The sequence below is a fragment of the Pseudovirgaria hyperparasitica genome (assembly GCF_010093815.1).
Source record: "Pseudovirgaria hyperparasitica strain CBS 121739 unplaced genomic scaffold EJ05scaffold_17, whole genome shotgun sequence".
In the NCBI taxonomy this organism is placed as follows: domain Eukaryota; kingdom Fungi; phylum Ascomycota; class Dothideomycetes; order Acrospermales; family Acrospermaceae; genus Pseudovirgaria; species Pseudovirgaria hyperparasitica.
The window spans coordinates 155,621-168,565 of record NW_022985565.1 but is presented as its reverse complement, the minus strand read 5'-3'; the positions used below and the strand labels follow the sequence as shown (position 1 = coordinate 168,565).

General features: G+C 51.0%; 3 protein-coding genes across 3 annotated transcripts; 2 read left to right on the top strand and 1 right to left on the bottom strand.

Moving 5' to 3' along the window:
• The first annotated feature begins 398 nt into the window (after nucleotides 1-398).
• EJ05DRAFT_469172 (uncharacterized protein) lies at nucleotides 399-2,533 on the top strand. Its single transcript, XM_033742897.1, has 5 exons — nucleotides 399-745; nucleotides 794-859; nucleotides 910-1,416; nucleotides 1,462-1,573; nucleotides 1,622-2,533. Exons 1-5 carry the CDS (start codon nucleotides 700-702, stop codon nucleotides 2,328-2,330), a joined length of 1,440 nt encoding a protein of 479 aa, XP_033596532.1. The 5' UTR covers nucleotides 399-699; the 3' UTR covers nucleotides 2,331-2,533.
• Nucleotides 2,534-3,585: 1,052 nt separating this feature from the next.
• EJ05DRAFT_479631 (HCP-like protein) lies at nucleotides 3,586-5,341 on the top strand. Its single transcript, XM_033744713.1, has 5 exons — nucleotides 3,586-3,625; nucleotides 3,678-3,771; nucleotides 3,854-4,160; nucleotides 4,368-4,432; nucleotides 5,285-5,341. Exons 2-5 carry the CDS (start codon nucleotides 3,698-3,700, stop codon nucleotides 5,316-5,318), a joined length of 480 nt encoding a protein of 159 aa, XP_033596531.1. The 5' UTR covers nucleotides 3,586-3,625; nucleotides 3,678-3,697; the 3' UTR covers nucleotides 5,319-5,341.
• A 2,464-nt stretch (nucleotides 5,342-7,805) lies between these two features.
• EJ05DRAFT_494523 (uncharacterized protein) lies at nucleotides 7,806-9,783 on the bottom strand (the record flags this gene model as incomplete). Its single annotated transcript, XM_033746200.1, has 2 exons — nucleotides 7,806-8,952; nucleotides 9,038-9,783. 2 exons carry the CDS (start codon nucleotides 9,781-9,783, stop codon nucleotides 7,806-7,808), a joined length of 1,893 nt encoding a protein of 630 aa, XP_033596530.1.
• Nucleotides 9,784-12,945: the final 3,162 nt, after the last annotated feature.

Below are 12,945 nucleotides of genomic sequence, written 5' to 3'. Positions count from 1 at the left end.
ACTTGGCTTTGTTCGGAGCTTCTCTCTTTGTAGAAGAGCTCATAGAGGACATCGTGGCGACTGCTCTTGTGTTGGGTGCCGTTGCTTTCGCAGTGCAAGACTTTTCGGAGGCATCGGTGCGCAGAACACACAGCTGGGTAGCGATGAATCTGGTGGACTTGATGATGATGTGGAGCAGAGCAATGTTGAGGTCGCGTGTGTAAGTAAGATCTTGGGGACGCGACGAGAAATAAACCTGGACCTGGGACGCGCGAAATAAATAATCTTCTGTATATCTACAGAGGTTTTGTGTTATGAGACAGACTTAAATTTCTCGGCAACGTCCCCCGCCACCGGCGCACGCAGCTTTTCCTATCCCGATGATTTGTTAAATTTTATTTTCGGGTACTAGTTAGAAAGCCTTCTTAAGTTCTACTCAAAAGTCTCTGTCGGAGTATGATGGCTCGTCAAAGACCACAATTCCTGTAGAGAGTGTACCAGCGACTCAGCCGGAGATGCACTAGCGCCAATCCATGCTAGTTAGGTACCTACCTACCTACGCCTACGTTCCCTTTAACGCAAGTTGCGCCACTTCGTCTCTTTCACCACTTTCTCCTTCTTCTACACATTCGGTTCGCCGTTTCCACTCATCAATACCATACTGAACTTCGTATTCGACTAGAATATTCCTGCTGATTGTATAGCTTCGCTACACTCGATATGTCTGAGGACCAAGAGCTACAGGCTAAGATAGCCGCGTTAAGTGGCAAGTACTTCAGGTATTCACGTCCAGCTCAGTTACTCATATGAATAGGGCGCATCAGCCAACATAAAGAACACGCGAAGTCTTCTCATCCCGTACCAAAAGCCTTCTACAAACGTATGTGCGCAAAGCATAATGTCTCCCATACTCAACTGACACAAGTTCAGACGCTGAATATCATGGCCACGCTCGCGGAGGATCCAGCTGGGCTTACAAACGTGGGACTCCGTATGGTGTACCTCGAGGTCGTGGAGGAAGAGGAGGGTCTGCCGCTCACCGCAATCGAACACTGATCATGAAATCAACAGGCGGAGGTGCCGCAAATGCTACAGCCACCGCCCCGGCCAACCACCTGGTCCCTGGCGAGGAAAACTCTAAATGGATCTCAAAAGTTGACCGACACATGCAACTGATCAATACAGCCGTGTACGATCAAGTGAGTCAACAGCGTACACAGGCTATCGCCGAGACTGCTGTGCAAAAGAGGCTACAACGCGATCAACTCGAGAAAGCCAAACTTCAAGCACACTTCTATAAGTCCCACACGCAGCCGCACGATGGCTTCTCATCAACAGATGATCAACTCGATATGAACACTCGAAAACACGAGATTATGATTCAAGGAATTAAGTTTCGCGTCCTGGATGGCGGAAGCAAGCTTGCGCGATGCCCCGGTGGGTATGCTCAAAGCATATATGATCCAGCTGATTTCGCTGCAGATAATACGAGTCTAGGCCTCGGCACACCGAAACAAGCTCAAGTGGGAGGCGTGAAGTTTTTTCGTAGCAAGACAGGCAATCTGTACCGTGCTGGACTAGTAAAGGCGACCAGGTCAGCAATTCTCCTTTCTTATATCGGATGCTGCTCACCACCGAACAGGAAACAAACCGGCACGAAAAGCCCGGAGCTTTGTCCGAACTTCACTTCAACTGGTAGCCCTCATCTCTCTTACCATGGATGCTTTGATTCACCTCTTATTAAAGCCTGTGGTTTGTTTACTCTGTTCAATCATACTGACATTTCCTTAGGCCAATGCTCAAAAGGACCTGCTTGCCGATTTACGCACAATGCCAGCAAAGTAGCCATGTGCAAGGATTTCTTGGCTAAGGGAAACTGCCCTCTCGGCGATGCTTGTGATCTGTCTCACGAACCCAACGCCCATCGTGTTCCTGCATGTGTTCATTTCTTGCGTGGGAACTGCACGAATGAGCATTGCCGGTATGCCCACGTTCGCGTTAACCCTGTTGCCCCGGTTTGCAGCGACTTCGCGAAGATCGGGTACTGCGAGAAAGGTGTCGATTGCGCAGAACGCCACGTTCATGAGTGCCCTGACTATGCTAACAAAGGCTTATGCCGCAACAAAAAGTGTCGCCTTCCACACGTTGATCGTGCTGTTCAACTTCGCAAGGCCGCAACAGAGACTTCTGTGACAGCCGACATGGAGACTTCTCCAGACCTGTCCAGCGACGGAGAAGAGTACGACAGCGAGGACTTCGACTCAGATGAAGCTAGTGAGTTCTTCACCCATACTCATGCAAGCGACGTTGTGGGTGGTCTCTCGCAGCAGCGAGATTTCATCAAGCTCTGATGTGACACGTAAGTTGTGTGCTTCCGGATTTGTTTATACCCTCCGTTCTTCGTGGCGTTTTGATACCCGGACTTGTAGAATTGGTTGGTATCTACGGTACGGCGTCAGTATTGGGACACACTATTGGGACAACCGGCGTTCAATGGTCTTTTTCGTCTCTTGTTTATAGCCACATTAGAAACAAAGAAAGAAAGAACAAACATATTGATATACTTGCGAAGATGTGATTAGTTTAAATTGTGCTTAAGTCAATGACAATTCTCGTTGCGAGGAATACCTAAATTATCCATTTTGTTCAGGTCCGCCAGGGACATATTATTTATGCAGGGCTGATCTCCCGCTCACAAGCGTTAACCTTCCAACTGACTTAACCAAGTCCGACGAGGCTGAGGCTGAGGCGCGCAACGACGGGCACCGGCTTACAGCAGCTGAACCAAAACGACTTACATTCCTGTCCTAGAGTCTCAAATGACTGTTGCCTCGAATGTCGCCAACCCGAGACGCTATCGAACAATTCTTCGAGTAAACTGATCAGCTTAAGCTCCAGTTCCACAACCCTGGGCACCGATCAGGCGCCAACCCCTATCGAACATACACGACAACCGCTACCGTTCCAAGGCGCGTAGACTCCATAGAAATATGCCTCTACGAGATTTGCTCAAACGGAAAGAGAAGGTACAGGAAAGTGCAGATGGACCAGATCAGAGAGAGAAAGATCGCCCATCACAAGATATACCTGAGTTTACTATCATGCGGACTACCACGTCCACAATGGAAATCATCCAGCCTCCCTCCTTTGCCGCCGCCGAGAAGGGCTTGCAACCTAATGATGCACCACGCTCGCCATCAGACTCAGGTTTTAGCTCGACTGCTAGCGAACAGAAACGGCCAAGCATGTTTCGGAAACACTCTGATAATTCACCTGAAAAGAAGGAGAAAGAGCATAGACTAAGCAGTATGCTGCATATAAGTGGCAGATCTCGGTCAGCAAGCTCGACGAACTTGCCCACCGACTTGCCAGATATCAGTAGCGAGAAGTACGCCGTCAAGGACGAAGATGTTGAGGAGACATGGGAGAAGAGAGCGACTATGCTGGCCAAAGGAAGTCAGATGGGAAGAACAGCGAGTCCGAATCTACAAGAAGCTGCTGTCAAAGGTTCAAGACAGAGAAGCGTCAGCGTGAGCGATGCCGGGGGTGACGTATGCTATTTGTATTTGCGTACTAGGTATCTTCTACGTGCTCACGGCTGGACAGGTGAATATTCAGGAAGCAATTAGATTGCATGAGAATGGCAGTATGTATGCCAACCATACGAATGGCTACAAACGCCTAACCGTAGTCACCAGATCTTGAACGGTCAACCATTATGTTCGGCAAACTGGCCGATCCTAAAGGAGCTAACAATGCTCTCAGCCAAGTTCTATATGGACTTGCATTACGGTTAGTAACTTTACATATTTCGGACATGGGCCCTCGACCCTCACTTGTCCTCTATCAGTCAGCATCTGATGTCTCGATTCAGGCACGGCTGGGGCTGCACCGCAAATCCTGAGCTCGCAATCACATACCTTTCAACAGCCGCAGCGAATAGTGCTGAGATCGAGTCACTTGCGCTATCTGCCGGTATGAAAAAGGGCGGCGCCGCGAAGGGCGAACTCGTGTTAGCGATCTTCGAGCTGGCCCAATGCTATCGCCAAGGTTGGGGCGTGAAGAAGGATCCCGTGGCTGCAAAGACGTATTACGAGACAGCAGCCAATCTAGGCGACACCGATGCAATGAATGAGGTGGCTGCCTGCTATCTGGATGGTATTGGATGCAAAAAGGACAAGGTGAGCTTGATGACTTCTAATCCCCCGCATACGAGCCCATCACGGCCACCCTTAACGGGCTCTGCGTTGACAACCAGATGCATGTGGTTCCTGGCAGTAGTGGCGCTCATAATGCATGAACCATCGCTCGTACAGCCTCGCTTTTCGGGCGTCGATACCTTCATACTTCCGTACAGATGTTGTACTTGACAGGCTGATATGCAGCAGTTCCGAGCCGCACAATATCTTCGCCTCGCAGAGGAAAAGGGAAGTAAGACGATTGGTAACTCTTGGTAAGTGAATATTATCTCCTGACCATCCATCTCGTCTTCTGGCTGGCCTCACCGGACTCGACTCGCCTGCTCGGACTCGCATCGTTGTGACAAGACGTATGGCCACGCGACGCTGCTACTGTGGAACGAAACACGACTTGGGAATAGTGAGTGACGGAGGCACCAGGACAAGGTGCCCGTGGCCAGTGAAGTCGGATTGTCTTCGTCACATTGTCACTGGGTTCTACACCCTTGCATGCAGTCGCAGTCTGTGTTGCTACAATATACAACATCTGGAGAAGGACGTTTCAGTACCAAGCCCCCAGAGTGGTTGATAGGTAGGGAAGGGGGGTGCATTATTTACTCAGGAAGCGCCGGAGTGGCCACTGATTGGTACCAAGAGTACTGCGACTGGACCCAGGAACACCGACCCCACAGCGAAGGAGTCAGCACACCACTACCACCACCACCACTCGACTTCTTACGTGCTGTGTGGTTACACGTGGCACTGCATGTGTGGAATCCGTCAACATCCTCGCCCACATTCATCCTCCTTCTCACCCCATCTCCTTGAAGAATTCACTCCGAAATGCGGCGTCTGGTGGCCGGAGCACGATATCTGACAAAGCCCATAACACATGAGAGTCGAATGGAAACTATGCAAAGTCAGGATATTCCTACGGTCCGCTCCCTCCGCTTTTGGCAGCCCGTTGCGGACCGGCACGATGGCTCTATCCACGTTCTGGACAATCCGCTCTTCGTCCCACACAGTGGTGGGCATCTAGCCATCTGGCCGGCTCATACCGCCTCCGTTCTCAGGTCATTCCACAACATGCTCAAGAATTTATCGCTAACCCGAGTCTTATGCTGTAGGATCTGGAAAGACAAATACAATCCGAAGGCATAGTATATGTATGCAAGGTGGACGCCGAGGCTTGCGGGGGCTGGAGGGTGGGTGGGAGGTTGTTGCGATCTAGATGTGATCTGCCCAAACTTATCAGATATCTATCGATACAAAAGGAAAGTCCCGTGATAACCCGTCCAATAGGCCGACAGCAATGCAGCAGGAATATTGATATTTGTCTACACCACAGACGGACAGACAGACAGACAGGTACCGTGCCATATAGTCCACAGCCTACACCAATCACCACATCGGGCTTATGTGTATCAGATCACATTTACCCCACGCGTGCACGCCCGCACACACATGACCTATCTGTATGTATGTAGCTACTCTTCTATTCTCCCACAAAAAAAAAACCGAAAACGACCCAGTGATCTCTATCTATCTCTCTTTGTGGGAAGTTCTTTTTCAATAGCTTGCTTTTCTTAGTCATCTACCTCTTACCTACCTACCAGTTAGTACCTACCAATACCTTACTTTACCTACGCCAGCCAGCCAGCCAGCCAGCTACTGCAGCATGTCCTATTCCGTTTTAGCTGCAGACACCTAACACACACTGTTTTGCCACGGTCGATCTCCCTCCGCTGCCGCTGCTGCTGCTGCTGCTCCTGCTGCTCCTGCTGCTTCCCGCTCCTGCAGCCGCTGCTGTGGATAGCGAGCGCAGGTGCGATGCAGGTTTGTGGGTAAGTCTACGGGGAGGTCTACGGGTAGGTAGGTAGGTGGGTGGGTAGGTGGGTATGTACGTAGGCAGCGGCTGTGCTGAAGCTTGGCTATAGGATGGATGAGTGAGTGACTGAGTGATTGAGTGATGAAGGGAACTCGTATGCGTATGTGTAGGTAGGTCGAGGATCACTCTTATGTACATATGAATATATATATATATATATTGAGACGAGTACTACACACGCGCGCAAATGATAGATACAGCATATACAAAGGTCTTTGTTTTTAGTTAGTGCTGCTTCTGTATGTATGGATTCAAGATACTCACCCAGTAATATCAGATATCATGAGGAGATTTGAAGAGGGTGTGTGTGTGTGTGTGTGTGTGTGTGACTGTGGTAACAAGCAAGTGAGAATAAGGTAGTGGCAAGTCTCACCATTATGTCACAGGCACAACAAAACACACAGGGCATATACACGACAAGTTGGCAAAACAGACAGTGGCAGAGCAATTTGTTGTTATTTTCATTCGGAAAAAAGTGTGTAGTATTGCCTTTTTTTACCCCACCGCATCACTCTCGCAAGCGATCGATCCAATGAGGATTGGGGGAAGGGGGGTTGGGAGCGAGGCAAGGGGATAGAATGTTGAAAAGACGCATCCGACTACATACACGATCGCCCGCTCCATACGTTCTTGCACATCGTCAAAAGAGTAATCATCCGATTAAACTGGTGTAGAGCTAAACCCAACCCAAGGAGCAGCCGACAAAGGAAGAGGCTTGTCCTCGGGGAACAGTGGACGCAGATAAACCAGAAAGTCCAAAGGGACAAGAAACTCAAGAAGAAGAAATTGTAGTGTTTCCCCCCATTTGAAGGGGAAGTGTGTGGGAGTGGTCTGTTGCCAGCCATGTTCGCAATCATTCTAATTCCATTCCCATTCCCAATTCCTGATATAAAGTGCTCGCTTGCTAAATGGAGATGACAAAGGACAAATAAAATCAGATAGAGGACATCCGCAAGAAGCGGGATGCCCGCGCTCTTTCGAGCCAAGAAGTGAAGGAAAATAAAAAGGGTTGCCAAGTGCTCGCTTCGTGTCCAAACATTGTGTCTCGTAATCGTCAGGTCATATGTTCGTGATCGTAGCTCTTTGCTTCGTGTAATGTGCTGTCTCCGCATCCACCATATCCTGCTAGGTCGTGCAAGTACAAGATGTCGTGTGTATGTAGAGACAAATGAGACGCGAAGCAGAATGCTGTTTGCAATGCCGCTTGCTTAAAAAGGGACCATCATGAATCGCTACGTGTCGTCGGGTTTGGTTCGTTACGCGGTCGCCGCGCTGTGAGTATATAAAGCGTGTGAACAGGGGGAGAGGGGGGTAGTTTGGGGACTGAAAGACAAGAAATCAAAACTCGCTCGCTACGCTTTGCAGGACAAGGACAAAAATCAAATAAAAAAACCAAATATGTCAGCAGATTTCCTTAGGATGTACTCGCAAGATTCCAATCTGATGAAAATGCAAGACAAAAGAAACAGGTATCCCAGCCAGGACGGTATACGCCGTCTCAGTGATGCAAAACCATACCAGATAATCGAGGATGCAATGTTGAGTATACCACGCAGAAGAAAGTAGCCAGCCCGGCAGATGCAGTAATGAGTAGGTGCGTTTCCGCAATCGGACTCAGCGACGCCTTTTGTCGAAGAATGTAAGATGCCGCCCCAACCAGATGCAGTCGAAGAAATGATGCGCAAGTGCGAAGCCCCTCATGGAATCAATGACGAACCTGAAGATATTCATAGAAAGGCCTGACAGGTAGAGAGATGGACTTATTCGCACTTGACAGTATCTGGACCGCCCGGTGATGTGGTGGCTATACGCTCGCTTTCCTCGACCATGCGCTTGAAGTCGCGGACGACCTCAGCCGGTATTCTGTCCCAGAGTAGACTGCGAGTATACACTTCAGCAGCGCCCTCGCCTTTGTTTTGTTGACGCATGGCGGCTAGTGACTCTGCAAGGTTCCGTCGATACGAAGGTTGCGAGCTGGGCGATAGACCTTCAGAGGAGTCATCACTTGGTACACTGAACACCCTCCGGGAGAAGTCGGTCGAGGTCAAGCTGTTGTATTGTGATGCTGTCATTCCAAAAGCTGCTTCAGCTTCTTGATCTTTCGTAGGCGCCGAAAGCTGGTTGAAGTGCTGATCGAGAGACGTTTTGAAGTCGTTCGGCTGTGGCCAGGCGACACCAGAAGGAGCAGATTCACCAAGAGACTGAACACGGTTGGCGATGAAATTCTCAGTGGACGGAGACTTCGCAACACCGGCATCTTTGAATATCGTGTCGAGAACCGTAGCAGAGGCAGCGCGGACCTCTTCAGGCATGCGTGGCATTGGTGGGCTCGAATTACCGGACGACTTGCTGGCGACAAAAGCACCACACAGGAGAAGCATGAGGAGAAGACCAGAAGCGACAGGCTTTTCTTGTTCCGAGACAAGATCCTTGGACCGATGAGAAACGACGAGAGAGGTTTCGGGTTGCGGCTGTGTAACATGTTGACCGGGCTGCTGTTCGGCGTATTCGTCGACGAAGATGTAGTTGTCCCAATCGCTCGCACCCATGTTGAGGTTGTCCATGTCCGGAAAGTCAGAAAAGCTGGTGGTACTAGGGGCAACAGACATGGCGCCACTGGTGGCAGCCTCGAGTTTCTCGGTCAGGATGGAGTTCTTCTTGCGCAGTTCTCCAGTCTCGAGAGTGTGGGTACGGATCATGTCTTCCTTCTCCATGTTCAAGGACTCGATGATGTGCTGGCCCTCGCTACATTGGTGGCGCCACATCTCTTTCTCTTGCGACACTTGCTGGCATGCTAAGCTCAGACGTTGGACTTCGTCCTCCATCTGAGTCAGTCTCTCGGACCACATCTTCTTCTCCTCTTCGAGGTCTTCAGTGTGCTTCTTCTTGCGCTGGCGTGAATCAAGACTGTAGATAAGTTAGCAAACGGATCAAAAAAACCAAAAGATCGCGGTGGACCGAAGGACCAAAAATAACAGGAGGGGAGTCGTACGCGGCCTGTCTATTCCGGAGTAGTCGCTTCTGCTGCTTGAGTTCCTTGAGCTCGTCGGCATCTTCGCAGCTGGCGATTAGATTGTCGATGTTGAGAAGATTGCGATCCTGTGGGATGTCGAAGCGGGCGTTCTTCTTTCGAATGCCGTCACCACGTCGAAACGGTGAATATGAACGGGGAGGAGTATTCGGCCGCATGCGTTTCGGACCAGCACGGTGTTCCATCTGGTTCATCTCCATCCATTCCTTGTTGGAGTGGGGTGACATGGGAGTTGGTAGGCTGTCCATCGGCGTGGGCGGAAACACCGAGCTAGGACGAACGTTGTTGCCGGACATGCCATGGAAAGAAGAGGTGTCAGATGCATTCGACATGAATTGCACAGGCCCGGGATTGAAGTTGTCAAACGGGTGTGACGCTGTTGGTGTTCTCGTGCCGGAGGAGGAATCTGACATGGGCCACGACTGTTGGTGCTGCATGTTCATGGAGTGACGATATGGGTTGTTGGAAGCCTCCAGGAACGGATTGTTGGTGGAGAGTGTCCGGTCAACCATTGCCGTCTGGGAGTAGTCATCCAAACCAAAACTATCCGGAGAGAATGTGGGCGATAGTGTGGTTGCAGAGCCCGGTACGGGCGTTGAAGACTCCAGGCCTTCGTACAGAGCATCGTCGAAGAACAGAGAGGGCTTGCGGTCCATGGCAATGGTTGAAGGCGGACGCCTAAAGTCCATTTGATCGGAAAAAGCCATGTGAGAGGATGTGCTGGACGTTACGCTGAAATACGGAAAAAGAAGAATTGCTGGCGTGGGAAAAGTCTTTCTTGTAGCGAGATAGCAGCGTTGGAGCGGGAGTAGCGGTGTACGATTGCTCGTTTAGGCAATCAGTAACAGCGTGCAACGGCCAAGACAGCACAGCGAACAGGCAGAGCAGACGCAGTGAAGGGCGAAAACGTCAAGCAGAGACGTGGAGGGAGGAATTGCACTGCGGTGTCGGCAGCGTAGGAGACAGAGAAGGGTGGTGATGGTGTTGTGAAGGTGAACAAGATAGTAGAGAAGAGAGAATGCGAAGAGTGTATGTGAGAAGGCGGGGAAGACGGGGACCAGGACGAGGGCGCTGGACGGTAGACGGTAGCGAGGTGTGTGTGTGAGAGTGAGTAGCGAGTAGCGAGTAGCGATTAATAGCGAGTTTTTGAGTAGACGTAGTAGTAGTAATGAGTAGTAGTCGTAGTAGTAGTGGTGGTGAGTGATTGTGTGGCTGCGTGGGTGTGTGTGGGTGGTGGTGGTTGCGGTGCGGGAGGGGGGGGAACGATAGCGGAAGGGTGGGCCGTGTGGTGGCAGCTGGCTCGGCTAGTCACTCTAGTCGCTCTAGTCGCCCTAGTCGCCCTAGTCGCGCCTCTACTTTGATCAGATGGGGAGGACGACCGGCCGGGGACTGCAGCAGTCTGTCTCCTTCGGGATGCTGTGTATGAGCCTTCAATGGCAGAAAGCTCGTCGACTGCGTGTGTAGGTGCTTGGAAGTGCTCTCTGTATGGTGTGTGTAGGTGGCGTGTCGGTGCTGCTGCAGGTCTCAAGGATATAAGAACGCTGCAGTGCAGGTGTTGGTGCTGGTGCTAGCAATCTGCCAGGTCTCAGGTATCGTAATATATGCACGGCTTGATGAAAGGTGGTATAGCCAAAGTTGATGGATGCGCGTGCAACAAGAAGTCGTCGATCAAGATCAAGATGATGTTCGTACGCGTGTCTTGTGGAGAGGATATGGTAACTAGTTGAAGGGAATAGCTTGTCACTGAAGGACAAAGGAACCATATGTAGTAGTAGCTCGTTCTTCCTTTCGCATCACAGCAGAAGAGAAGACTCATCCCAGTACAAGCTGGGACATGCTGGGCAACGCTGGGTCGGGGATTTTGACTGTTTTGCCAGGGGGGGGAGGGGGGTGGCTGAAGGGGGGTTAGGGAGCACTATGGAAGTTTTTGCCCTAGAAAGTCGTCCTGGGCAGCCAGTCTATGGCCATCTCCAGCCCTCTCGCGCCCCCAGTAGCGATGCGTATTTCTCCTCGACAGCCATAATCCTCTTCTGCACTCCACCAAACAGAGGCCGTGGGATGTACGCGAAACAAGCCGATGTACGCTGATAGGCCGCCTCGAATTGCAGACATCAGTCGGGTAGTTGTGCATTCAAATCAACAAATGGCGGGCTTCGGTGCTAGTGACTGGCCAGGAAACCTCGTCGCCGCATTTTGCACTGCAGCCAACTGCTGGCCGATTGATTCCATTCAGCGAATCCCTCTATCGCACTGTTTGTGGTGCTTAAGCCTCTCCAACTCTCTCTAGCCTCTCGTCTGTAGCGAGCAGGGCGATTGTCAGCCAGCCCGACGAGCTGGTTTGTAGCTCATCATGAGGCTACAAGCGCTGGGTGAATGCACTGATAATGATTGCAGAGGTCGGTCACAAGGGAGCGGGTCCAGGCGAGGCGCTGTTAGAGGCCTGGAGCAAGCAGATGGAGACAAACATGATGAGAGAGCAATGTCCTTGTACTGAGAGCTGTATCAAAAAATCAGACGTACCGTACCAGTGAGTGATTGTTCTAGAGTAATTAATAACATGGTCATTCAGTTCGGATTAACGCGTATCCACCTTTCGTGACCTTGGTTGCTCTGGAACGGATAGATGGCGGTACCGTACCCGTACCGTCCCACGACCACCGATCTTCATCACCTCATGACAAACACGCGGGAGGGTCGTACTCCTCTCCACGTACTGTACTATGCATAGCCTACGGAAACGCAAGGGGAGTGAGATGCAATACAGTGCGATACCGGAAGACGTAAGAGTAGGATTAGAGGATTACGAATATCCGTGCCGTCGTTGTCGATAGTCAACCAGAAATGCCAAAATGCCAGACCAGAGTGCTATAAGCGGCCCATGGGGCGGCCCGCTACACGACGCCTATCATCCATCTCGGACCCATTCATTCCCCCTCCTAACACTCCTAACACTCCTCCGCCCCCCCTCCTTCGCATCAATCATGCCTCTTGCGTCTTAATCAAGTCTGAAGTCTTCACTTGGTGATTCCTGGCGAGAGAGCCCTACAGAGCTAAGTGACAGTCTAACGCAATCCTGTCAGCTCGTCCTGGTCTGGCCTGGCCGCTGCCGCTCTCTGCAGTGGTGCTTTTTGCTCCCATCAGATCGCACCGATGAGCACTCTTTATTGCTGCATACACGGCACACACTTACACACACGCGCGTCGTATTGTCTACTATCAGATATGAGCCTATGTCATCTGCTCGGCTGACACCTCTTCATCCAGGCGGCAGATCAATACTCGAGGCAGCCACTAAGCACTTATGTTCCAGCTTGCGTGCATGTCTCATGCTCTCCGCATCACACGACTTGCTTCTTTCTCTTCGAATTCTTCTTCTGGGTCTGTTGCTTGGTGTAGTGCCAGAAGCGACATCAGCCTCGCTTTGTCCCCCGTCCATATGCCACCCATCACTCACTCTTCTGAGTATCGAGGTCGGTATCGAAAGCTCACTTCGATCGTGTGTGAGTCACTTACTCTATTAGATTACTGCCAACTTGCCAGCTTCCAAGAATAGACCGTTGTGCATCGAGTCATGTCACCGACTTTCCAACATCAATCCACACTCCCAGAAACTGCCTAGTTGTTTGACTTTGTTCCGCACCAGCCACCCTTGTCAACGCCACCGCTACAGATCAACGAGGAGGAAAAGTAAGAACATGGGCACTCGGCCCAGGAAGAATGAATCGCCTTGCTTGCAACGGCGTGATACCGAAACGGCGGCGCTCACACCAGTCTTCCACAGTGTCGAGGGCGGGACTGCTCTGTGGCTGGTGATGTCCTGAGAGATAGACATGCACGTCGCCTTCTCCAGGTTCGCATCTGCTGCTGTG

Coding starts and splice junctions, on each gene's coding strand:
- EJ05DRAFT_469172 (XM_033742897.1), top strand. CDS start 700: ATGTCTGAGGACCAAGAGCTACAGGCTAAGATAGCCGCGTTAAGTG. Junction 746..793: donor TAAGATAGCCGCGTTAAGTG/GCAAGTACTTCA, acceptor TCATATGAATAG/GGCGCATCAGCCAACATAAA. Junction 860..909: donor ACCAAAAGCCTTCTACAAAC/GTATGTGCGCAA, acceptor ACACAAGTTCAG/ACGCTGAATATCATGGCCAC.
- EJ05DRAFT_479631 (XM_033744713.1), top strand. CDS start 3,698: ATGTTCGGCAAACTGGCCGATCCTAAAGGAGCTAACAATGCTCTCAGC. Junction 3,772..3,853: donor CTATATGGACTTGCATTACG/GTTAGTAACTTT, acceptor GTCTCGATTCAG/GCACGGCTGGGGCTGCACCG. Junction 4,161..4,367: donor TTGGATGCAAAAAGGACAAG/GTGAGCTTGATG, acceptor GATATGCAGCAG/TTCCGAGCCGCACAATATCT.